At 41.2% G+C, this 26,125-nt stretch overlaps 1 protein-coding gene across 3 annotated transcripts in view; it reads right to left on the bottom strand.

Annotated features, from left to right (window-relative positions):
• Positions 1-26,125, bottom strand: part of ptcd3 (pentatricopeptide repeat domain 3) — a 36,963-nt gene that overhangs the window by 3,499 nt on the left and 7,339 nt on the right. For 2 of the 3 annotated variants that reach the window (XM_060927433.1, XM_060927432.1), the window contains exons 3-21: positions 21,493-21,532; positions 20,935-20,980; positions 20,755-20,823; positions 19,971-20,075; positions 14,774-14,897; positions 14,486-14,595; positions 14,223-14,299; positions 13,986-14,073; positions 13,827-13,887; positions 12,034-12,116; positions 11,803-11,947; positions 7,675-7,725; positions 7,453-7,542; positions 6,499-6,527; positions 6,305-6,411; positions 6,124-6,202; positions 5,928-6,018; positions 5,011-5,096; positions 2,749-2,897 (exon numbers count right to left, since the gene is read on the bottom strand). In XM_060927433.1, coding sequence (XP_060783416.1) covers positions 2,749-2,897; positions 5,011-5,096; positions 5,928-6,018; positions 6,124-6,202; positions 6,305-6,411; positions 6,499-6,527; positions 7,453-7,542; positions 7,675-7,725; positions 11,803-11,947; positions 12,034-12,116; positions 13,827-13,887; positions 13,986-14,073; positions 14,223-14,299; positions 14,486-14,595; positions 14,774-14,897; positions 19,971-20,075; positions 20,755-20,823; positions 20,935-20,980; positions 21,493-21,532 — 1,630 coding nt within the window. Of the gene's footprint in view, positions 1-959; positions 1,174-2,748; positions 2,898-5,010; positions 5,097-5,927; positions 6,019-6,123; positions 6,203-6,304; positions 6,412-6,498; positions 6,528-7,452; positions 7,543-7,674; positions 7,726-11,802; positions 11,948-12,033; positions 12,117-13,826; positions 13,888-13,985; positions 14,074-14,222; positions 14,300-14,485; positions 14,596-14,773; positions 14,898-19,970; positions 20,076-20,754; positions 20,824-20,934; positions 20,981-21,492; positions 21,533-26,125 lie in introns of those variants that run through there. The other variant, XM_060927435.1, reaches the window with a different exon arrangement.

Below are 26,125 nucleotides of genomic sequence, written 5' to 3'. Positions count from 1 at the left end.
AACCTGGTTTTAAAAAAGCATCTACTTTCTACCATCTTATCAGAGAGGCACGAACCCCCAAATTGGAGGGATTGAGGTTGTGTTGGGAAAGAGATTTAGGCATTCCAATTTTAGAAGATGCATGGAAATGGTTGGTTGAGTCTTGGTATACTTGCTCACAGGAAACACAATCTCAGCTCATTCAGTACAAATTGCTCCACAGAAAATATTGGACCCCGAGTAAACTAGCCAAACTGAAACTAATGGATAATTATACATGTTGGAAATGCCAGAAAGATACTGGGACTTTGATTCATATGCTGTATGAATGTGAAAAGAATATTGATCTCTGGAATGGGATTGTGAATCTTTTAAGTTCTATTCTTCAATGTGATCTTACTATGTCACCGGATTTATGTATTTTTGGTTTGCTACCAGAAAACATAAATATAACCAAAAGATACAAGTTGTGGGTATGCTTGGCAACTGTATCAGGATGCCGTATTATTCTAAGACACTGGAAATCATCCACATCTTGCTCATTTAAGGAATGGACTGAGCTACTGACAAAAATCGCCTTATATGAGCGTGTTACTTTCAATGTCAGGGGCAAAGAAGAACTATTTAACCAGATCTGGGGGCCTTTTTTGAGCTATATAGAGAACATGACTGTGTAATTGTATATATGTATCCTGTTCTGTATGAGTAGAGGTCAATGTTAATTGTTATTTATGTTTGCAGGCACTTGTTTTGTTTTGTTCTTGTGTTGTTGTTTTTTTTAATTATTATAATTTTTGTTTGTTTGTTGATGTAAGTTTTCCTATGTCTGTTTTGTGAATGTTCATACTGTAAAAGAACAGAGAGCTACTGCTTATTGATACAAGACTATTGTATTTGCAATGATGCAAATGTTAAATATTTTTTTTTTGCTGTCTGTGAAAAAAGACAAATAAAAAAAAAAAAAAAACTAGTGCTGTCAAAAATGTCGCGTTATTAACGCGTTAACTTGACTCAATTTTAACGGCGATAATTTTTTTTATTGCGAAATTAACGCTCTGTGACATGATGCCACGCCCCGCACAGCCAGAGTCCTCTGCCCTCCCCCGAAGAGCCACGGTGCTCGGCTTAAGTTTCGTTTTCCCATCGGCGGCTCCAGCCCCACTTTGCAGTGGCTGTGACAAGACGTGTTATGCTCTGCAATAAAAAAAAAAAAAAAACATTGGTACAACCAGTGTTCGAACTATGCCGATATTTTCGGGGGGTCCCTTATTTTCCCTTGGGGGGGAGGGGGTGCTTGCGCTTGTCTCAGAGCGCGGCTCTCCATCGCACGCTCACTTCGGATATGCAAATGCTTCCCGTTACACACGATTGCTATGTCAATAAACATCATTTTGCCAATATTTTAGAGACCCCCCAACATTTCCCAAATCATGTTTTCAAGGGATCTCATGTCTGTTTCAGGGGATCTCGGATCCCCCGAGTACCCCCGTAGTTCGAACGGTGAGCAAGCCCATTCACTTTTTTATGCTGATAAGAGAATTACAATGGTTTTTCATGTGACAAAAATGTGCGATTAAATTGCGATTAATCGCGAGTTAACTATGACAGTCGCGACATTAATCGCAATTAAATATTTTAATCGCTTGACAGCACTACTTTTAACATATCATTCATTAAAGATTACATGTTTTGTGACCTGATGGTAAAAAAAGAAATGGTTTTAGGTGAATAAGTTCATGTCCCCATTTCAGTACCCATAAGCGTGGAATCACTCATATGCAAACTGATCCATGATCCCTGGTATGCGATAAATGGGCCCAACACCATAGTAAGAGAAACATCCCCATATCATGATGCTTGCACCACCATGCTTCACTGTCTTCAGAGTGTACTGTGGCTTGAATTCAGTGTTTGGGGGTCGTCTGAAAAACTGTCTGTGGCTCTTGGACCCAAAAAGAACAATTTTACTTTCATCAGTCCACAAAATGTTTTTCCATTTCTCTTTAGGCCAGTTGATGTGTTCTTTGGCAAATTGTATCCTCTTCAGCACGTCTTTTTTTTAACAGTGGAACTTTGCGGGGGCTTCTTGCCGATAGATTAGCTTCACACAGGCATCTTCTAATTGTCACAGTACTCACAGGTAACTTCAGACCGTCTTTGATCACCCTGGAGCTGATCATTGGCTGAGTCTTTGCCATTCTGGCTATTCTTCGATCCATTCGAATGGTAGTCTTCTGTTTTCTTCCACGTCTCTCTGGCTTTGCTGTCCATTTTAAAGCACTGGAGATCATTTTAGCTGAGCAGCCCATCGTTTTCTGCACTTCTTTACAGTATACGTTTTACCTCTCCAATCAACGTTTTAATCAAAGCACGCTGTTCTTCTGAACAATGTCTGGAACGACCCATGTTTCTCAGGTTTTCAGAGAGAAATGGATGTACAACATGTGCTGGCTTCATCCTTAAATTAGAGCCACCTGACTGACATCTGTTTTTTCACAGAATGAATGATCTCACTAATTGAACTCCACACTGCTATTATTTTGAACACGTCTCTTTCACTTAATTATTCGATTACACAGACTCAGGAGCATGCATATCATGAATGTTGGGTCTGTTGGTTTTCTATGACTCTACTACACCTACTGGTAAATTATTTGCCATGTAGTAATATAATTTCCACCAAAAACAGTGACTGATCTGGTTAGTCGTGTTGGACTGCTATTATTTTGAACACAAGTGTATGCGTTATTTTCTCAGTGCAAGTCTCACCCAGCCTCCTGTGTCTTTTCTGCTGCCAGCAGAATGGAAGTGATGCTACTAAGGGAATTTGTTGACCAGTTGAGTGGCGCTCTGCCACGGTCAGTCTGCGTGTACAGTTTCTTTACATCCAGAGCACACTCTGCAAATGACTGCTGAACCTGCAATACATAGAAAAGGTTAGTTACAGAAATATTTTTTTTTATTCTAGACCACAGTGCCGCTTGTATAATTTAAGAATACCACCTGCGACCTGCTTTTCCTGTTTCACTTAAAGAATCAAAACTATTCAGGACAAGTTTCCAAACACTATTGACTACTCTTACACTAAATTGCAATCTCAGCTAAGAACACTTTTTAAAAAGTTGAAAAAACTGGACCCAAAGCCTAATCTGAAAGATTTTCTCTCTGGAAGAGTGCTGATTCTCAGTCAGCAAGATTGGTTTTGTCCCAGTACCAAAAACCTTGTCTGAAGCAAAGCCTTGAGAACATCAGGGGCTTGGGTTAGCATTGCTGGCATGACAACAACTCAAATTCTTTCCTACATAAACAAGTTTGAACATTTTTTCCCCCCCATCCAGATTCCAGCCTACCAGACAACTCTCCTTTATCACATGACAGCTACCAACCAGGGAGGGCAAAAGCTATCTCGGATTAGGTGCTTCCTCCAAGGCATGTCACCAACATCTTCAACTGCTACTCAGGCAACAGCCTAACACTTGGAGGAAAAGCGCTTTACTGGTTAGTTCTCACTTGCGATTGATAAGGGAGAGAGAGTTTTGCTGCCGTAGCAACACTGGGATTCAAGATTTTGTCCTGGGAGCCAAGGGAGCAAAATTGGCCATGTTCTCAAGGTGGGAGGAACCACACTCTCACTCTCCTGTCAATCAGGGGCAGCCATGGCCTATAGGTTAGAGAAGCAGCTTTGGGCCCAAAGGGTCACTGGTTTTATTCCCTGGACTGGCAAGAAAATCCAAGGCTGAAGTGCCCTTGAGCAAGACACCTAATCCTCAACTGCTCCCCAGGCCCTGGGTATGTGTGTGCACTCATTGTGCACCACTCTGGGTAAGTGTGTCTGTTAAATGTAATGTAATCATAGGGACTGTAGCCTATAATTCACCCAGTAGCTGTAACAGGGACAAACTGGCTGGTGGGTGGGAACATGCGTGGGGAGTGGGGTATGATAGCCATATAAATATTAAACCATGAATCAGTGTGTGTGTGTGTGTGTGTGTGTGTGTACACCAATCATTCATAGCAATTGCAAACGAAGTTACTTTAATAAATGTGAACAAAACTTCCTTTAAATCAGCTACACTTACACAAAATGAACAAAAGTTTTGACTTTGAAGGGGAAAAAAGTCAGAATCCCACACCTGATTATATACTGTTTCAGGTGGAAACACAGGCTTGTATTGAAAAAGGCTTGAGTCACTATAAATTGAGGACAACCCTGCTATATAGTCTGTCCAAGATAAGCCTAGGTCACAACCGGCCGTAGGAGCACGTACAGCCGGTCTACATGCAAAAAACGCAAGAAATGCACAGAGGGCGCGCGTGTGACGTGCTGATTTTCGAGCCGTAGACTGGCCGCAGAGGTTCTTTGTCATGTCAAACAAACTCTACGGGCGCTTACGTTTTTTTCAGGTTGCAAGACAAACTTACGGCCAACGTGCGTCTTTCTCCACGAACAAAAAAAAAAAAAAAAGCAGCGATTTGGGAAACGCCAAAAATCGCACGGCCAAAAAAAATCATACGTCCGGTTGTGACCTAGGCTATAGGGACAACTGGATGAACATCAGTGGCCTGTGCCTCAGCAAAGGTACTAGGCTTAAATGAATTTGAATTAAAAAAAAAAAGTGGGGCGGCACAGTGGTGTAGTGGTTAGCGCTGTCGCCTCACAGCAAGAAGGTCCTGGGTTCGAGCCCCGGGGCCGGCGAGGGCCTTTCTGTGTGGAGTTTGCATGTTCTCCCCGTGTCCGCGTGGGTTTCCTCCGGGTGCTCCGGTTTCCCCCACAGTCCAAAGACATGCAGGTTAGGTTAACTGGTGACTCTAAATTGACCGTAGGTGTGAGTGTGAATGGTTGTCTGTGTCTATGTGTCAGCCCTGTGATGACCTGGCGACTTGTCCAGGGTGTACCCCGCCTTTTGCCCATAGTCAGCTGGGATAGGCTCCAGCTTGCCTGCGACCCTGTAGAAGGATAAAGCGGCTAGAGATAATGAGATGAGATGAATGAGATGAAAAAAAAAAGTTCTCTTCTTCATGAGGTCTTACCTCTGCACCTTGTTTCTCCCGGGCCATGAGGGAAAGAATCTGCTCCAGCAGGTCTGTCTTGTTGTCATGTCCCATCTGTTTGATATCTTACACACACACACCAATGTACACAGTGAATGGAATAAAATTCTTCTGTGCTTCTCTCTCTCACACACACACACACACACACACACACACACACACACACACACACACACACACACTATCAGAGGGGAACCGTCGGAGCCTTCTAAGCCTTCAGAGAAGCCTAAACATATCAGCATTTCAAATTTTATGAGATTTTTTTTTTTTAAATTTGTTGTCTCTAGGCTGAGAAGAGTTTAGAGCTGGCTCACTCATTGGTTAGGACTTCATTGCCAGGACAAACGACCATGGCAGTGTATGTTTATACAGGATGTGAAAGATGAATTAACCAGTCAGATTTTGATTTATAGTGGGAGGGACCAAAAATGTATTGCCCTCAGCCTTCTCGAAGGCCAACGCTAGCTTAACCGCGAGTCAGCACCATCAGTGAAGTAATACTTCCAGCTGGTGTAGCGTTCATCAGTAGTGTTCGTGAATGCGAATAAAGCGGTCAAGCCAGCACTATCGAGAGCAAGTAGCAAAGGCTAATGGCCGAGAAACTAAGATCTCTGTCTCCAGACTCTTCTTCCACACATGCTCGCTACAGTATTTTTCCAGATGTAATTGACTTAAGTTACTTTTAAAATCATCGACACACAACAGAGCTACCTAGCAGCCTGTTGCTAATCCCTTGCAAAATCCTTTGCCCTGTTGATTTTTGGTGCATCTGGTTAAGTTTTGGCCAAGCTGAAGTCCCAGCTCTAATAGTAACGGTTCGCCACTGAGCTGTATAAGCTTTTTACCCACAAAACAACATGGAAAAACTTCAGGAGTACACACAGACACACCCCTACCTTTCCATATTTGAGGAATCAAGTCTAATCTGTTGTCCATGTCAAGTGCCTGAAGCAAATCTTTTATTCCTTGAGAATTGGGGAAATAAAGCTGCAACCAAAAGCACACAGTACAAGAAAAAGACCTCAAATCAGTATTGGTGAGAGATCAGAATTTCAAAATACTTTACGTTTGCCTTTATGCTTCTCTACTCACTGAGGGAATTAACTCTCTGTACCACTTTAGCACCACGTCGATGTGCTCCATCATACATAGCAGGTTGAAAAAGCGCCCGCTGTACCAATGAGATTAAGAGATTAAAGGGGGAGTTAAAAAATAAAAATCATACAATAAATATTATTTATTGTACTCCTCACTCCTGTTTAGTTACACTCACTAGTAGATGCTCTGGTGATAGGAATCCCCCAAAAGTTGCCAGTTGTCTCCTACTTCTAGCAGGCCATGCACTCTGTAAGCCTGTTCAATGTCTTTATTGTCCAGGCACTGCCGAGAGAGGAAAGGGACATCAGCTGATTTCAGCCAAACAACATCAGGATGCAAGATGTATGAAACAATTAAAAGTGCACTTACAACTCTCATCGCATTTGGGAAGAATTGCACTGCAAAAGAAACGCTTATTTGTTACATTTCACCCATATATGCACATACTATAAATGTGGCGTACTTAAATTGTACTACACGTTTAGAACCCGACTGATAAATGAGCAATGTTATTGATTGATCTGCGCTAATTGCAGATAAATCGGTATCTGCGTTTTTATAATGGCCAATAAATGACGATTAAAAAGAAATGGAGAGACAAAATAACATGATTTAATTATTTGAGTGTTGTTGTTACCTAATTTGTCCACCAGAGAGCACACTGCAATTCCATGTGTTGATCACAACAATCAGCTGACCCAAGCAGTCAAACAAATTTTTTTTTTGTTATTTATAGGTTTCTTTGATGTTTATATAGCAGGCCCAAACAACATACACCATTTCCTTTAATGTTCATTAGTAGTAGCACTCTACAGTTTATAATCGATCTGATATTTTAAAAATAATTATTATATTTATATTCGAATCTTATCAAAACTTAGTTTTCAAAAAAATATATTTTAATACATCAAAGTACTATTTGTATATTAGAAAATATATTCATATATTAAAATATACACACATTCTTAATATATAAACAATACTTTTGTCCAAAGTACTATTTATAACAGTAAAACAAGTTTATTGTTAAAATGCATTGTGTCATGTCTTGGTGAGGACTCTTAAATGACTAAATATAACAAGTGTCAGGGAAAATTTTTGTTATGCATTTCTGAAACTTAAAAAAAAATATCAGCTGATATACTGCATCATTTTTGGATTTATAACTCCTCCAATTTCGAAATCAGTATCGGTCGGGCTCTAACATTCATCACAAACCTAAGCCAAACAAAGTCATCACAAACTCAACATTATACAGAAATAGACTATATTATATTGTCTGATGAATTACAGAAGCAGTAAATCCACTAGCTTTCGTTATACCATCGTCTGGGTCCTGGGCAGTAAAGCTCTTTCCTGATATCTCATTCAACACTTCCTGGAGGATCTCGGTGTGGCCTTGAGCTGAGCTGGCTGCAAGGCAGGGAAAGATCACAGACGGACAACCGGAACAAAATTTTAAAGATATATCATTCATGTGCGTATGTGAAAGTATGCAAGTATCAACATTTTGATAATAAAAGAAATCAAAACAAATGTATTTACCTGCTTTATAAAAGATACCAAGGATATGATCATAGGTGGCTAAACTGGGCTCTAATTGGAAGAGATTGAGAGAGACAATTACATTTGTAAGAGCAATGCAATAAAACAAATCACATACAACTCGTGGGTTTTGTTTAATAGGGGTATCAGAAAGAATTTCCTTGGTTAAATTCTCATTATCTCTAGCCGCTTTATCCTGTTCTACAGGGTCGCAGGCAAGCTGGAGCCTATCCCAGCTGACTACGGGCGAAAGGCGGGGTACACCCTGGACAAGTCGCCAGGTCATCACAGGGCTGACACATAGACACAGACAACCATTCACACTCACATTCACACCTACGGTCAATTTAGAGTCACCAGTTAACCTAACCTGCATGTCTTTGGACTGTGGGGGAAACCGGAGCACCCGGAGGAAACCCACGCGGACACGGGGAGAACATGCAAACTCCGCACAGAAAGGCCCTCGTCAGCCACAGGGCTCGAACCCGGACCTTCTTGCTGTGAGGCGACAGCGCTAACCACTACACCACCGTGCCGCCTGGTTAAATACTTTTAAAAATAATACCCTGTGACTGTGATGAGCAGAAAAGCATCTCAGAATGCATCAGCAGATAACAGGAATCTCAATGTTGTGGATTCTGAGATGCTTTTCTACTCAACACAGTTGTAAAGACTGGTTGTTTGAGTTACCCAAGCTGTCCTGCAAGTCGAAATGAACTGGCTATTCATCTCATCTTCCACCTACAGAACTGCTGCTCGCTGGATTTTTATGCCTCCGCCACCGTAAGGTGCAGGAGGCGTTATGTTTTCGGGTTGTCCGTCCGTCCGTGTGTGCGTGCGTCCGTCCCGCAACCTTGTGAACGCGATCTCTCATAGGCTAATGAAAGGAATTTCACCAAACTTTCACCATTTGTGCATTTGGGGACAAAGATAAACTCATTAGATTTTGAGATCAAAAGGTCTAAGGTCAAATATCTGTCCAAAAACCTTGTGAACACAATATCTCCAAGGCTAATACAAGTAATTTCACCAGGTCAAGATTACTGTGAGGTCAAATGTCCATCCCCAAATCACAACTTAAGGCGTGTAGTCTACCGGGCGGAGGCATCCCCATCGACGCTATTGGCGTCGAGTTCTATCTAGTTTTGTTTTTAAATGCCATTTTGTGTTCCTTGAAAGCCATGCGTCTTAAAAGTAGGAAATCACACCTTTTCTGTAGCCAACCCTCATGTTTAAATCACATTGTATAACCTTGCAAGGTGAACTATATGCCCAATAAATTCTTATTTAGTGAGTATATACAGTTGTGCTTATAAGTTTACATACCCTGGCAGAATTTTTGCTTTCTTGGCCTTTTTTCAGAGAATATGAATGATAACACAAAAACTTTTTTCCCCACTCATGGTTAGTGGTTGGGTGAAGCCATTTATTGATAAACAACTGTGTTTTCTATTTTTAAATCATAATGACAACAAAAAACATCCAAATGACCCTGATCAAAAGTTTACATACCCCAGTTCTTAATACCGTGTATTGCCCCCTCTAACATCAGTGACAGCCTGAAGTCTTTTGTGGTAGTTGTGGATGAGGCTCTTTATTTTCTCAGATGGTAAAGCTGCCCATTCTTCTTGGCAAAAAGCCTCCAGTTCCTGTAAATTCCTGGGCTGTCTTGCATGAACTGCGCGCTTGAGATCTCCCCAGAGTGGCTCAATGATATTGAGGTCAGGAGACTGAGATGGCCACTCCAGAACCTTCACTTTGTTCTGCTGTAGCCAATGACAGGTCGACTTGGCCTTGTGTTTTGGATCGTTGTCATGTTGGAACATCCAAGTATGTCCCATGCGCAGCTTCCGGGCTGATGAGTGCAAATTTGCCTGCAGTATTTGCTGATAATGTGCTGCATTCATCTTTCCTTCAACTGTGACCAAGTTTCCTGTGCCTTTGTAGCTAACACATCCCCAAAACATCAGCGATCCACCTCCGTGCTTTACAGTAGGAATGGTGTTCCTTTCATCATAGGCCTTGTTGACACCTCTCCAAATGTAACGTTTTTGGTTGTGGCCAAAACGTTCAATTTTGGTCTCATCACTCCAAATTACCTTGTTCCAGAAGTTTTGAGGCTTGTCTCTGTGCTGTTTGGCATAAATTTTTGTTGGTCTACCTGACCGTGGTTTGGTTTTAACAGAGCCCCTGATTTTCCATTTGTTAATCACAATTTGAACACTGCTGACTGGCATTATCAATTCCGTGGATATCTTTTTGTATCCCTTTCCTGTTTTATACAGTTCAACTACCTTTTCCCGTAGAGCCATTGACAATTCTTTTGCTTTCCCCATGACTCAGAATCCAGAAATGTCAGTGGCTGGATGAAAGATGCAAGAGTCTGTCTGGATCCCAGAAACTCACTCAGCTTTTATGCACACACACTGATTACAAGCAAACAGATCACAGGTGAGGACGTTACCTTTAGTAGCCATTCAAACCCATTTGTGTCAACTTCTGTGCATGTTATCAGGCCAAAATCACCAGGGTATGTGAACTTTTGATCAGGGTCATTTGGGTAGTTTCTGTTGTCATTATGATTTAAAAAGAGAAAACACAGTCGTTTGACAATAAATGGTTTCACCCAACCACTAAGCATGAGTGGAGAAGATGTTTTTGTGTTATCATTCATATTCTCTGAAAAATGGTCAAAGAATCATAGATTCTGCCAGGGCATGTAAACTTATGAGCACAACTGTACATTCCCCTCTGAAAATATTGGAACAGCATGTACAATTCTTTTGTTTTATATAAATGATAAAAAAAAAAAAAACATATGGGTGTTTGAGCTAACTGTGTTTTTGGGGGGATTAAACAGAACACAAATATAATTTCTGCATAGAGACAAGCTGATGGTGGATTTTTTAAAATGCTGAGTAAATATCAAATGTATAAAAAAAACTAAGTATATAAACAAATATGAAAATTAAACATACAAATTGCACATTTCATGTTCCCTGGTTTATGTGCCATGACAGCATAGAACTACTGTTAATATTCTGCCAAAGACAGAACGAACAAAGGAACTAAAAAACAAAATATTTAAAGAAATGAAAAATTCAAATGCAATATTTAAAAGAATTGTCTCATGTTCAGCGTGGTCTGAAACTTTCTGACCATGGAGACAAAGGATCTCATCTCATCTCATTATCTCTAGCCGCTTTATCCTGTTCTACAGGGTCGCAGGCAAGCTGGAGCCTATCCCAGCTGACTACGGGCGAAAGGCGGGGTACACCCTGGACAAGTCGCCAGGTCATCACAGGGCTGACACATAGACACAGACAACCATTCACACTCACATTCACACCTACGGTCAATTTAGAGTCACCAGTTAACCTAACCTGCATGCCTTTGGACTGTGGGGGAAACCAGAGCACCCGGAAGAAACCCACGCGGACACGGGGAGAACATGCAAACTCCACACAGAAAGGCCCTCGCCGGCCCCGGGGCTCGAACCCAGGACCTTCTTGCTGTGAGGCGACAGCGCTAACCACTACACCACCGTGCCGCCGCGAGACAAAGGATTTAATGCAAAAACTAGAAGGGCACTCAGAAAGCGCAGACCTCTGACAAGGACAATAGCTGACTCTTCTATGATATCCAAATCTACAACTACCATATTTTATATGTCTGGACATATTTCCAAAATTATTAGAATTATGTGCCGACATGTGTATCCCAGAGGATCACTAAAACCCGTGAACGTAGATTATGATAGAGTTATCATATTTCTACATTGGCTATGTTTTGTCACTAATTACCTTTACTGCTATCTACTGGATTTTAAGATGGATGGCGTGTTTGAGTGCAGACTTCCGTCAAGGCTAAATGCTGTATCTCGCAACATTAGCAAAAGTGAAACTAAATCCTTGGATTCGCCTTGTGACTCAGATCCTCTTCAAAATTTCATGGTTTCATTAGCCCATTCTACACCCTTCCACCAAGTTTCATGGAAATTGGGACAGAAGGTTTTGCGCAATCCCGCTTACACTCAGACATACAAACAAACCGCACCAAAAACATGACCTCTTTGGCAGAGGTAAAAATCCCTTTGTTTTCATGAGTTTGGGTGCAAGAGAGACAAACCGATGCCGAGGGCTTTCATTTCATTGAGGATGGGAAAGGCCTGCACTCTGGCCAACGAGCCGCACCGACGCAGTACCTTCAGCACAGTGTTAAATGTCAGCAGGTTGGGCTTCACCTTCTGTTGAGCCATCTGTTTCAGCAAGTCCTACACACAGATACACACAGACTGTGAGAACCCCAGTGATAGCACAAGCTGTGTATATACAAATTAAACAAGCCTATCCAACTCACAATGATCAGCTCCCATCTATCACTGTATTTGTCCTTCACTTCTGCAGCGGCGATGATGAGGGCACTAAAGGTGTGCACGTCAGCTACAGGGAAAAATAATCAGTTCATATTGAATCTCAGGGTGATAATTATTTGACTTTTAATAATAAAACAACCGCCGAAGGTGTTTCAGCTCAAAGCCCTTCCGTCGATGTGCTTTTCCATCAACAGAATTTAATTTTCTTCTCTTTTTAAATTCATTTTCAGGAGTCTTGCATTTCACCATAGTAAATTGTCAAACAAATATTATGGCTCAATAATAGAGTAATAGCAACACCCATGGATTAAAGCAAAAAAAAAAATTATTTGACTGAAAATTTACGGGGGTTATGGGTGGATTTCGATGAAATTCTGAGAATGGTTAACTTAGAACTGATAACTTTATTATCAATTAATTAATGGATTAATATATTCAATTTATTGCACTTTCTTTCCATTGCTTCCGTATATTATTTTTTTGTGGCAAACCACACAAATGCAAGCGCCTGGAATGTTTAGTTTTTTGCACCATGAACTAAATGGCTTTCTGTTTTCACCTATTTCGTACAGCCAAGCCCACCTCCACTTGTTTTTTACACCTTTATCGATGGCAGACACATCAGTGCCTTCTTTCATGTAAAGCGCATCCATGCTGCCGAAACCGAAAGCAGAATGACATGCTCCTCTATGCTCGACGTCAATATAGAAAAAAGTTTGGATCTTCGCTTAAATTAAAATTATAATTTGACCTTACTTTGTGTTGAATACGACTTCAAAAACAATTCAAGATTTTATTAAGAGAAATATTGTGGCCAACACGAGTGTTAAGTTACCTAAAAGATCGTGTGAAGTTGGCTGCTATCTACTTTGCGTTCGTTCTCATTTTCCTCCATCATTTCCTAGGCCAGAAACAGATGTTTTGACGTAATTTAACTTAGTAGGCTATGATTATTATTTAACCGTAGTCTTCTAGACATTTTGACTGTTTGGGGCATTGAACGCTGGTGTATGATTTTCAGGGAATAAAGTTTAGCGCATGTCGGAACATCATTGCGCTCGCAGCCTCCAACTCCTCAAACGCCCTTTAAATTGTGATATAACGTAGGCTATAAGGCACGGTTCTAACATACCTTACACATTGGCCTAACGAAAATAATAATTGTTGGGGCGTCTGCTGATTTGTTAGCTATAAATTTAGGTCTGATTACTTATGACAGTCTGCAAGCATTGCACCGTCGGGTCTTCAAGTCTGGCTGAAGCAGAGGAGCGGGCTTTCCGGGGTTTATTTTTTCGTTTTTTTTTTTAAACATGCTCTATTTCTATATGTCCAGGTTTGAACTAAGTCATTTTGGCAAGATTTAATTTAATACAAAACAGAAATGGTCAGACACAAGCACGCCAAGCACATGGGAATGCATTTTGCCAATTTTGACAGCGCATGTTTTTTAATGCCGCACCGTAGACAGCGAACGTTTAAACATGATCAAACATAGGAAATGAACGACACAAAGCATGGCTCAAAAACAAAAAAGTTAAATAAACCCTGCTGATAGTTGATGGTGTTGCAACACATCAGTGTTATAACCCAATCTCTACCCAATCACCCGTCATTTTAATTCTCCTCGGATCAGCACCAACCTCACATTTGGCCTTGGGAGAGTTCAGTTGACGGAAATCCGTCACACGACGGAAAACTTTAATCCATGAACACCTCTTAAGGGAATGAAAAATAAGTTGATAAAGGAACAATAACAACAAAAAAAGACAAATCTCACCCATCAGTCGGTTGTTCAGCAGGTCCGTGTACATGTCCAAAGCCTTGGAGTAAGCTCCATACTGTGGGTTCAAAAACAAAATGTTTACTTATAGAACTCTGAAGAAAAAAAAAAATTCAAAGTAAACCCAAAAAAAGATGCCGAGATTCTAACCCACACCTTCACCATGCCCCTGATGAGCGCGCCGTATGATCGACTGTTTCGTTCCGGCATGGTGTTAAAGATCCTCTGTGCATTATTGTTCTCCCTGTTGGTGATCAAATAGATCAGATTCATCTGTCTTTTTCTCTGTATGCAACAATTATCCCAACAATAAATATGCTAAGACATGACTGAATATCAATTTACCCATGTGCGAAGTTCGGTCTTCAAAATATTTACGGTCTACCAACTCACCTCCACACGATCGTGAGTAGCTCAGAGGCTCGTCGTGGTCTTCCCTTTCTCCTCTTCGAGTCGTCTTGCTCTTCTCCCTATTAAAAATCAGAAGATAAAATCATACATGTAATAGGATCAAATTTATTAATTACAAATTTCTCAAAAGACACCATCCTTCTGTTACCAATCCTCAATGAAAAACACTACAAAAGAGGGGAAAAAAAAGAATTTATTCTACACTACACATACAGTTGATGAACAGGTTATTGAAGGTTCATTACCACATCATCAGTTCTCTGTTCTGGGGAGTCTTCTCGTGGTGGATCTCGATCTCCATACAGACAAATCAGATCCAACAGGTCATTGGTCAGATCCAGTGATGGGGGTGTGGCTGTGAAAAGTTCAACAGCCAAGTATTAGGTGGTTGTTTTGGCAAACATTGGTGTTCAGACACTGGAGTACATACTAAGGACTCACAAAACTTGAGATTTTCCCTCTGTCTTGGAACTATACCAAATTGAACTGAAGCTGTGTATTGTGGGAGATCCTGTTTTGAGAGATCCTCCTACCTGCCTGCACCAGTTGATCATACATGTCCACAGCCGCCTTGACCTTTCTCAGCCTGATGCGCTCCACAAGAGCTGCCTGGGACACCTCCTCTATTTGCAGCTCCACAGTCTCAGGCATTAAACACTGCCAAAGAACAAACATTTAAATATCTCATCTCATCTCATTATCTCTAGCCGCTTTATCCTGTTCTACAGGGTCGCAGGTGAGTTGGAGTCTATCCCAGCTGACTACGGGCGAAAGGCAGGGTACACCCTGGACAAGTCGCCAGGTCATCACAGGGCTGACACATAGACACAGACAACCATTCACACTCACATTCACACCTACGGTCAATTTAGAGTCACCAGTTAACCTAACCTGCATGTCTTTGGACTGTGGGGGAAACCGGAGCACCCGGAGGAAACCCACGCGGACATTTAAATATAATAGAGATTACTTGATTCGATATAACAGAATCAAGAGCTGTTTCGATGCAATATGATACTTGTAATCTCAATGTTGTGAAAACAGAAAAACACTGAAATCACTTCCTTACTCACTATTTAATCCACAGACTGTTTGATCTAGAGCAATATCCAGGGGGTGGCAGGAAGGAGACACTTGCTGTGTCCGAAATCACTCACTCATTCACTACTCCCTACTCACCATCTAGGGAATTCTATATAGAGGACTATTTAATGAGCTCACTGGTAAAATGGAGGAGACAGGAAAAGGGGGGGAAAAAAAACCCAGCCACCACACTTTCGGCCACTACTCCGTCGCGCCGTTATTTACGTCATTACTGTTGTACAATTAAAACATGCCAGATCAGTCGGCTGGTGAGTATTCAAAATAATAAATACGTGCATGGATTTTTGTGATAAATCCATATTATACTGAGCGTATTAACCACATTAATAAATACAAACTTCTTTGTGTCTGCTCTATCTTTCAGTTCTTTTAAATCAAGGCTCAATACTTTCTTCTTTGTCGCTGCCTTTTATTAAATCAAATTTGAGGCTTTTGATTAATTCCTCACTCTGCACTGTAACTTTCTATTTTAACTTGTTTTCTATTCTCTTACTATTTTTAATTGTACTTGAAGGTCCGTTTATGCGTTTCGTCCTCTGTCCATTCACCCCAACACACAATATTATTGCCATCTTCGTGCCACAACTTATAAATTTGTCTCTTGCCCGTTGTCATAAGGAAAAACAAACTACTGCAATACTCAGTCTAAAATACTTAACGGTCCTTATGAAACAGCTTTTCTTTCAATGTGACCGCAATGCATGATGGTATACAGTATATTGCTTGGTTAGTGACCACTGGTTGTACACTACTTTTCATGATACCTTGTGGGACACTAGGAGTCCACTATATAAGGTGTAATAATTCTCACTATACATTCGGACAGCACTACAAAATGGCGAACTCACTATATAGTCCACTAAATAGTGAGTGGTTTCAGACACGGCAACTGGAATTAATTCTGACAACACTAGTTCTTCTCAAGCACTTTGCTGTGACCCAAAGTTTTGTACATGTACACCCACACAACCCCAATTCCAGAAAAGTTGGGGTGCTGTGTAAAATGTAAATAAAAACAGAACATGATGATTTGCAAATCATGGAAACAGGGACATGTTTACCACTGTTGCATCACCTCTACTTTTAACAACAGTCTGTAAATGTTTGGAACTGAGGAGACCAATTGCTGTAGTTTTGAAAATGAGACGTCCCGTTCTTGCCTGATATAGGATTTTAGTTGCTCAACATTATTAGAGTCTTCTCTGTTGCATTTTGCACTTCATAATGTGCCACGTTTTCAATGGGAAACAGGTCTGGACTGCGGGCAGACCAGTTTAGCACCTGGACTCTTTTACTACGGAGCCATGCAGTTGTAATACGTGCAGAATGTGGTTTGTCATAGGCCTTTCTTATTTCAGCAAGACAGTCCTGAAAAAGATGCCATCTGGATGGCAGCATGTTGCTCCAAAACCTGTAGACAAATCATTCAGCATGAATGATGCCTTCCTAGATGTACAAGCTACCCATGCCATGTGCACTAATGCCCCCTCATATCATCATAGATGCTGACTTTTGAACTGTGCACTGATAACAAGCCAGATAGATGGTCCCTCTCCTCTTTAGCTTGGAGGACGTGGTGTCCCTGAGTTCTCAAAAGAATTTCTACTTTTGGTTCAGCAGACCTCAGGACAATTTTCCACTTCATCGTAAAAAAGCTTGGGTCCAGAGAAAGTGGTGGTGTTTCTGGATGTTGTTTATATCTGGTTTTAACTTGCATTTGTGGATGCAGTGATGAACTGTTTTCACAGACGATGTTTTTTTAAGTGTTCCTGAGCCCATACAGTGATTTCCACTACAGACATGTGTCGGTCACCTGAGGGCCTGAAGATCACAGGCATCCAATGTCAGTTTTCAGCTTTGTCTTGTGCATACAGAGATTTCTCCAGATTTTCTGAATCTTTTAATATTATGTACCATAGATGATGTGATTAACGTTCCTTAATGTAAAATTGCAAAGAAGTTGGTATTCTTAAATTGTTGCACTGTTTGCTCACACAGTCTTTCACAGGGCGGTGATCCCCTCCGCATCTTTACTTTGGAGAGACTAAGCTTCTCTGGGATGCTCATTTTTCCAGTCTTTTGTGACCCCTGTCCCCGCTTTTCTGAACCATTTTGTTGGCACTAAATTCAAAAGGAGCATATATTTAAAAAAAAACCCTAAGATTTCTCAGTTTCAACATTTGCCATCAGCCTCCGCTTCCTCAATGGTCCCTGTACGAACGGAGCAGGAGTCTGGTTCGCATTGCCGGCAGTAAGTCAGACCTGTTCCCAGCGCATGTTGGACTCCGGCAGGGCTGCCCTTTGTCACCGGTTCGTTCATAATCTTTATGGACAGAATTTCTAGGCGCAGCCAGGGGGCAGAAGGAATCCTGTTTGGGAACCACAGGATTTCATCTCTGCTTTTCACAGACGATGTTGTCCTGTTGGCTTCTTCAAACCAGGACCTTCAGCATGCACTGGGGCAGTTTGCAGTCGAGTGTGAAGCAGCTGGGATGAGAATCAGCACCTCCAAGTCCGAGGCCATGGTTCTCGACTGGAAAAGGGTGGCTTGCCCTCTCCAGGTTGGTGGAGAAGTCCTGCCTCAAGTGGAGGAGTTTAAGTACCTCGGGATCTTGTTCACGAGTGAGGGAAGGATAGAGCGTGAGATCGACAGGTGGATCGGTGCAGCCTCCGCAGTGATGCAGTCGCTTTATCGGTCCATCGTGGTGAAGGAGCTGAGCCAAAAGGCGAAGCTCTCGATTTACCGGTCGATCTACATTCCGACTCTCACCTATGGTCATGAGCTTTGGGTAATGACTGAAAGAACAAGATCGCGAAATAAGTTGTTCGCGAAAGAACAAGCGGCCGAAATAAGTTTCCTTCGCAGGGTGGCTGGGCGCTCCCTTAGAGATAGGGTGAGAAGCACAGTCACTCGGGAGGAGCTCGGAGTAGAGCCGCTGCTCCTCCACATCGAGAGGAATCAGCTGAGGTGGCTCGGGCATCTCTTTCGGATGCCTCCTGGACGCCTCCCTGGGGAGGTGTTCCAGGCATGTCCCCCCGGGAGGAGGCCCCGGGGAAGACCCAGGACACGCTGGAGGGACTATGTCTCTCGGCTGGCCTGGGAACACCTCGGTGTTCTTCCTGAGGAGCTGGTCGAGGTGTCTGGGGAAAGGGAAGTTTGGGCTTCCATGCTCAGACTGCTGCCTCCGCGACCCGGCCCCAGATAAGCGGAAGAAGACGAGACGAGAACATTTGCCATGTTGTTCTGTACTACAGTATTTTCAATGAAATATAGTGTTTGCATGATTTGCAAAATCATCACACTTTCTTTTTATTATGTTTTACACAGCATCCCAGCTATTTTTGGAATTGGAATATTTTATTTATTTATATATATACACACACACACACACCAGGGCAGCATGGTAGTGCAGTAGATAGATAGTAGATTGATAAGCGGTATAGATAATTGATAGTAGAAAATATACTGATCATAACATTAAACCCATCTGTCTAATGTTGTGTAGGGCCCTCATTTGGTCAAAACTGCTCTGACCCATAAGACATGGACCCCACGAGACCTCTGAAGTTGTGCTATGGTATCTGGAGGTGGGGCCACGGATCAGACTTGTTTGTCATGTTATGGCTGATTGCTACATGGTGGGTAATAATACAGTTTATTCTATCCACATTCATTGGATATGAGCAATCATGTGTTCTGACTGGCCACTCTACTACTAGGCTATCAGCTCATATATCATGAGTAGAGAAAAACAAAACGGCAGAGCATGTTGCTGAACCAACCGATGACTAAATAAAAGCTCCTCAAAAACAAACCCCTAAAAAATAAAAAGGCAACAAAATATGGAATAAAAGTATTTGATGGTAAGAACGTCTCTTTTTTATTTTTCAAAAATTATTATTATAGCATTTTTCACAAATTGCTACTGTCATCTTGCCAGATTGTTTACATTCTTCATCTTTAAGCATTAAAAGTTGTTGAATTTTTGTAGATTGGTTCAAAAGTTCAAAGAAGTTTGAAAATTACATAACTGAAATGTCCAAGGAAGAATTAAATAAATATCTAAAGCTATTCTATACCTCGGCATGACAGCAAGACGGTAATTTCTACAAAAAGTCAATTCATGCAGCCATCGATAGATTTTTAAGAACTCCACTTGAACGGAAGTGATTGTGTCAGACATTCTGTATAAAGTTTTTATTTATTGAATTTGCAAAAAATTTTTAAAAATGTTCCATTTCTCAAAATCCAGTGAATGTGGATTGAATAAAACAATTATTCCACTCAATCTCGTCGTACATCACTATGCGCCTCGTTGGCTATCAGCTCATGTACAACTCGATTTCGTGGAATAACTTAAATATTCAGGGAATACTTGGATAAGAAGCCATGCCTCCTTCACTGGAACGCCACAAGCACTCAATGAAAATAACAGCCACACCTCCTTCATTTGGAAACAGCAATTTGATGATGCTTTTAACTACAAGTCTAATGTACAAAATAAGACAGAGCTGTGTGTATCATAGAAACTATTGGACCCGTTTCATCCTAACTTCTGTTGAAATTTCTTCCCAACTTCTGTTACACACAGTTTCTAACTGATCCACGAGGTACATGTTACTCACTGGAATATGAGGTTCTGCAAAGTCCTTCTGGAAGTACTTGGGGTATGTGTTGATGAAATATTTAGCTGCATTTCTGCCTGATTCCTGGGACAAAGAATACAGTTTCTGTGGATGAAACCAAAAACAGAAAGTTGAATTTATCCGTAAGGTGGCAAAACACATCAGATACACGGTTTGTTCCACCTGATGACTCTGAACTGGGCTTATTCAACTATGCGTCTTCACAACTACAAGCAAAAGTTGTCCATATGATGTTATTCATTATTTAACAATAAGGCAAAGTGAACATCGGTGAATAATAACCGAGTTATTATCTCGGTTATTATTCACTGAGGCAAATAAGTGTTTTTGTATAAATACACAGGTGATCATGTAAAAAAAAACATTAAATTATTTCAAACTTCAAAAGTGGCAGGCAAATGTAATACTTGTGTCACTTGTCTACACCAACTCACATAAAATACTTTGTTTTGAAATCGATAAAATAAAAAAAAAAATCACAATTCCACCTTACCTTTGAATAGTTTTCGACCAAACTTTGTAGCATCTTTAGTGCTTTTAGGAACGGCATATTCTTTCATAATTTGAAATTCTTCCTCACTTACGGTGACAAAGCGATTGGCCGCCATTTTGCTGAGTCGCTCGAGATGGTCATTGAGAAATTGGTCGAGAAACTCGGACTATCAGCGTGCGCGATTTTCTATAAATCACCCGCATATTTATACTAAACACGAAGATTGACTGGTATTGTGTATGTTCCCTAGTATGCTGACTAAACACTCACAAACTCTCCAGATGTTCTTGGTGTGAGATAGGAATCATCCTGAAACATGTAATGACTCGCAGTCGGGTCCTGAAAAATAAAAAACACACTTATACTGTACATATATTGTCTTCATTATGGAATACAGCTTGCTATTTCTACATCTATAACACAGCTAAAGACAGAAACATTTTGACATACCCGATTCACAGTGGACGCCAGAGCCTGCAACACAGCCTCTTTACTCCTGTGGCAGAAAATACACATGTGAAACATGACTTGAGAAATAAGTAAGCAATAAAACATGAGGATGTGCTGTGATAGGAAAATAATCAAGGATGACATACTGCAATGCAGTCCTGTGTGAAGTATAGTTAATGTGCCCAATCCAAAGATGGTTATTTTCCAATAACCGCATGACTTGAAGTGTTTTATTCCTCTTATACCACAGCAACATACCAATAATTATATCTAATTTATTAATGTACAATAATGAATCATGACTGTCAGTTTATAGTTTTATTTAATGCTGTGGAATATCTGTCCATCAAGGACCTGCAACTCTCAGACTGAACTACTGTCTGAGAAAATTAATCAACACCTTCTGACCAATCAGATTTGAGAATTGGGAAGTGCTGAGGGCTAATGTAACTTCAGACGTTGTATTTTAGAGAACACCTTTGTTCACAGTCCATGAGACATGATACAATTCAAACATACAGTTGAACAGGTGAACAGGGTTAATGGCCCTTGCCTTACCATGTTTTCTTCCTTGGAATCACAATTTCCGCTTCTGAGCCTGAGAAACAAAAGCAGAGAGGAGAAGGTTTGAACATGCAAACTCAATTGAACTATTTGTGCAACAGGTCATCATTAACAGATGTACAGAACTGGTCCAAGTTTCCAAAAGCTTGTACAAAGTTAACTGGCCGTGAGAGCATCACAATCTCTCTACCAGTTAAAGAAAAATTCCATCCTGAATATCTTCCATACAAAGTTTTACAATTAACATGTCATCCTCAAAGGCGTCCAAGATATATTGAAATGAATGAAATGAATGAAATGAATGTTTCTGTTTAAACTACTTGCGTCAACATGTTGGATTACTGTCACTTTTTAACAATTTCCTACATTACACACAATACCGGCAGCACGGTGGTGTAGTGGTTAGCGCTGCTGCCTCACAACAAGAAGGTCCGGGTTCGAGCCCCGTGGCCGGCGAGGGCCTTTCTGTGTGGAGTTTGCATGTTCTCCCCGTGTCCGCGTGGGTTTCCTCCGGGTGCTCCGGTTTCCCCCACAGTCCAAAGACATGCAGGTTAGGTTAACTGGTGACTCTAAATTGACCGTAGGTGTGAATGAGAGTGTGAATGGTTGTCTGTGTCTCTGTGTCAGCCCTGTGATGACCTGGCGACTTGTCCAGGGTGTACCCTGCCTTTCGCCCGTAGTCAGCTGGGATAGGCTCCAGCTTGCCTGAGACCCTGTAGAAGGATAAAGCGGCTAGAGATAATGAGATGAGATGAGACATACAATACCATTTGACAAATGATAATGTTGCCAGATTGGGTTCCAAAGCTTCAACGCTTGTGCTAGGGGTCGACTGACATGTTTATTCCCGAATTGATACGGGTACTGACTGGGGCAGCACGGTGGCGCAGTGGTTAACACTGTCGCCTCACAGAAAGAAGGTTCTGGGTTCAAGCCCAGTGGCCGACGGGGGCTTTTCTGTGTGGAGTTTGCGTGTTCTCCCCATATCTGCATGCTCTGGTTTTCTCCACAGTCCAAAAGACATGCAGTTAGGTTAACTGACTATTCTAAATAGGTGTGAATAGGTGTTACATAGGTGTGTGTGCGCGCGCGCAGAAAGGAAATGGCCACCTTACTGCTGCAATTCTGGCCAAGTCAACCAAACATGGTTCATCTCAAGCCCGGATCAGGTTCAGCAGTGACGCCGATAACTGGTACTGATTGTTAGTAATCAAGGACACCAATAGATGATATTTGCGCCCAATATTCTTTTACCATAAATTTGATGTTTGTAGTTTCAAAATGCAGAAAAATTCAATTCTTATTTCACAACTTACATTAAATGAAAGACAGTATCTCAAGGTGCAAGAGTGACTGAGTGAAATTATACAACAGTATACATTGTGATTTTTCCCCATCCACATTTCTGGATTAACTCAACACATGGTCCACATTTCACCCAAACCAATCACACTGTGGGCAGGACATAGATACAGACTATTGTAGGTACAGCCACTGTCCCGTCTAGAACTACAACTCCCATCAACTAACTTCCGTGATGACCTACGTCACGCCTAGGCGGGATCACCTACGTCACTTCCTCCATGACTTTATAAGTGACCCGGAAACCTTCTCTCTTCCTCTCTCGTCGGTGGACATTCATGTCATACAGACATAAAGAGACACCCGCTCATCAGAACATCCAAAATCAAGACGTCTGCCTTGCAAGAAAAAGAAGACTCGGCGCGCTTTCGTATATACCACTGGCCACGGTAAAAGAGTACTTAAGTCGCGCCGTCTCACTAAATTGAGTTACAACCGGTTTTATTTGTTTATTATAAGTAACATTACTACTGCAGCCCAAGCAGTTAATTAAAAGTTAGGAGCGACCGGATTCCTTCTGACTTAATCGCTGTGCACATTGTTTGATCAGAGACTTTTCCTCACGAACGACGAAGTTCAGACCAAGGAAACCTCTGCGATTTCACGGAAGCGACCCACGAGCTTCTGCATACCTCCGCAAGCACCCAAAATTCTGCGAAACTTCGGGACATCTCTGCATTCTTCCATAGAAGCAAGATACTGGAAGTAAGACTGGCATTTGGGCAACCTAGTCTTAGGAATTAGCTTTATGAAGTAGTGTGAATTTAAACTCAGAAACTGTTTAATTGTGCACACTGTAGACACTCAGAGTGTTGAGTTGATCATTGTTGTTCTATATTGTTCTCTCAGTTGTTTTTAATAGACAGGTTGTTGCATGCTTTTCTCCATCCTTTCTAACACCTTTAATTTCATTATTACATATATTTTGACCTTATCAAGATTTCAGTAGATTTGGTAATGTTATAAAGTAGTGGGTTAGCAACCACGAGGTGGAATTCCTTTGTCTCAAGACCACAAGGTGATTCTCCCTTCCCCCCAACACCTTAAACATTCCAAACTTTACAGCTCTCCCTCACACACACACACACACACACACACACACACACACACACACACACACACACACACACACATCACTGATGACCATATTGAATGTATTTCAACTACTATTACCCATTTAGTATCATTGTTATAATAAATTCAATTCTTCTGTTAAACTGTGCTTGTTTGTCCATTGTTTTGCTGCTGTATCCTTGAAGTCACACAATCTCAAAGAACTCCAAATTGCCTTCACCCAAGTGTATATGAATGCTATTGGCTGTAGTGTCTATGTAATACGGTAAGTAATACATTGTTGCTGCATCGGTAGTGATCATAATAATTTGGAATATACCATAATTTAGCTGTTTGGTAATTTATTATTAAACACCAGAATTAATGGTATTCTTAATGAGACTGATTTAATGAGACTGATTTAATGAGACTGATCACTTAAGACCGATTGCACCCACACTATAGAAGTGTTGGTTGATTGTACTTGATGCCTCCACATTTCCAGCAATTCGATAAAACTGTGGGCAAGACACTGGGTCAGACTACAGAAATGTATTTTTTTTAAATCATGGCTGCATACATGCACAGACATAATAAAAACACTTACTGGCAAGGAAACAAGTTTAAATGTCAATTCTGATAATTATACACATGCTGAATATTGGCAATGATGATGATCATTTCAGGCCAATCACTGGTTAACCCCTGGTTCATACTACTACTGTCCTCATTTAACACCATCATGCTCGTAGTTTGCGTACTTTGGAAAAAAGCGAACAACAAAACCTAAAATATGATTATCATTTGAGTTTGTTGAAAGGTTTTCTTCTATTACACCCCACTGTAAATGAGCCAGAAATGTCCCCCTATTATGTCAGCACAGCACACAACTGCACACTTCTCATGGGAATATAAACATACAGCACCAATCAATATTTGTTGATGACCAGAATTACCAAGTACAGCACAAATATTTCAATATAAACTTAAAGCTATACGGCCTTTTGATTTCATAAAATCGGTGGAATTTAGTTCCCTCTGAAATTTGGTCATTGTGATACATGTTCATTTCTGTAATATCTCAAAAAAACAAAAACAAACAAACAAAAAAAAACCACAGGCCATTCTGTGGCTGGGAAGTTATTTAAATTGAGAGGATTCCCTAGCAAACAATGTGCATGAAATCGCTCGCTTTGCATGGTCAAGCAGACAGAGTAAGACCGGTGTGCGCATGTGCAGATTTACCTGCTCCTTCTTCATTCGGGTTTTACGGCAGCTGGCATCCAGTGTTGCATTACTGCCATCTACTACTGTACCTTGACCGTGCACTGACAGTTACATCATTCTGTTGCTGAACGAACAGCTGATCACACCGAGGTGCTCGCTGACCACCGATATTTATTAGTTTGGTCCTGCATTTCCTTTCCTTCGCAACATAACGTCTTTTCTTCTCGCTTTCCGTTACTGTAGTCGGTCTTTCACGTTTCATTCGCGTCCTCCATTTCCCTCTCCTATTTCAAATTTGTATCCCACAATGCCTTGCGTGAACAGGGAAAGCCCACCATGAGATGCATGATGTAGCATCTTGAATTGGGTCATGGTGAAGCAGGAAAAAAAATAGCAAAGGATTTTGGGCCACATTGTTATATTTAAAAAATCTAATATCTAATAAGGGCGGCATGGTGGTGTAGTGGTTAGCGCTGTTGCCTCACAGCAAGAAGGTCCGGGTTCGAGCCCCGTGGCCGGCGAGGGCCTTTCTGTGCGGAGTTTGCATGTTGTCCGCGTGGGTTTCCTCCGGGTGCTCCGGTTTCCCCCACAGTCCAAAGACATGCAGGTTAGGTTAACTGGTGACTCTAAATTGACCGTAGTTGTGAATGTGAGTGTGAATGGTTGTCTGTGTCTATGTGTCAGCCCTGTGATGACCTGGCGACTTGTCCAGGGTGTACCCCGTCTTTTGCCCGTAGTCAGCTGGGATAGGCTCCAGCTTGCCTGCGACCCTGTAGAACAGGATAAAGTGGCTAAAAATAATGAGATGAGATGAATATCTACAACCCCAATATCAAAAAAGTTGGGACAAAGTAGAAATTGTAAATAAAAACGGAATGCAATGATGTGGAAGTTTCAAAATTCCATATTTTATTCAGAATAGAACATAGATGAAATATCAAATGTTTAAACTGAGAAAATGTATCATTTAAAGAGAAAAATTAGG

The sequence above is a fragment of the Neoarius graeffei genome, chromosome 8 (assembly GCF_027579695.1).
Source record: "Neoarius graeffei isolate fNeoGra1 chromosome 8, fNeoGra1.pri, whole genome shotgun sequence".
Taxonomy (NCBI): Eukaryota; Metazoa; Chordata; class Actinopteri; order Siluriformes; family Ariidae; genus Neoarius; species Neoarius graeffei.
Note: the sequence above shows the minus strand (reverse complement) of the source record. Positions and strands in the feature narration are given on the sequence as shown.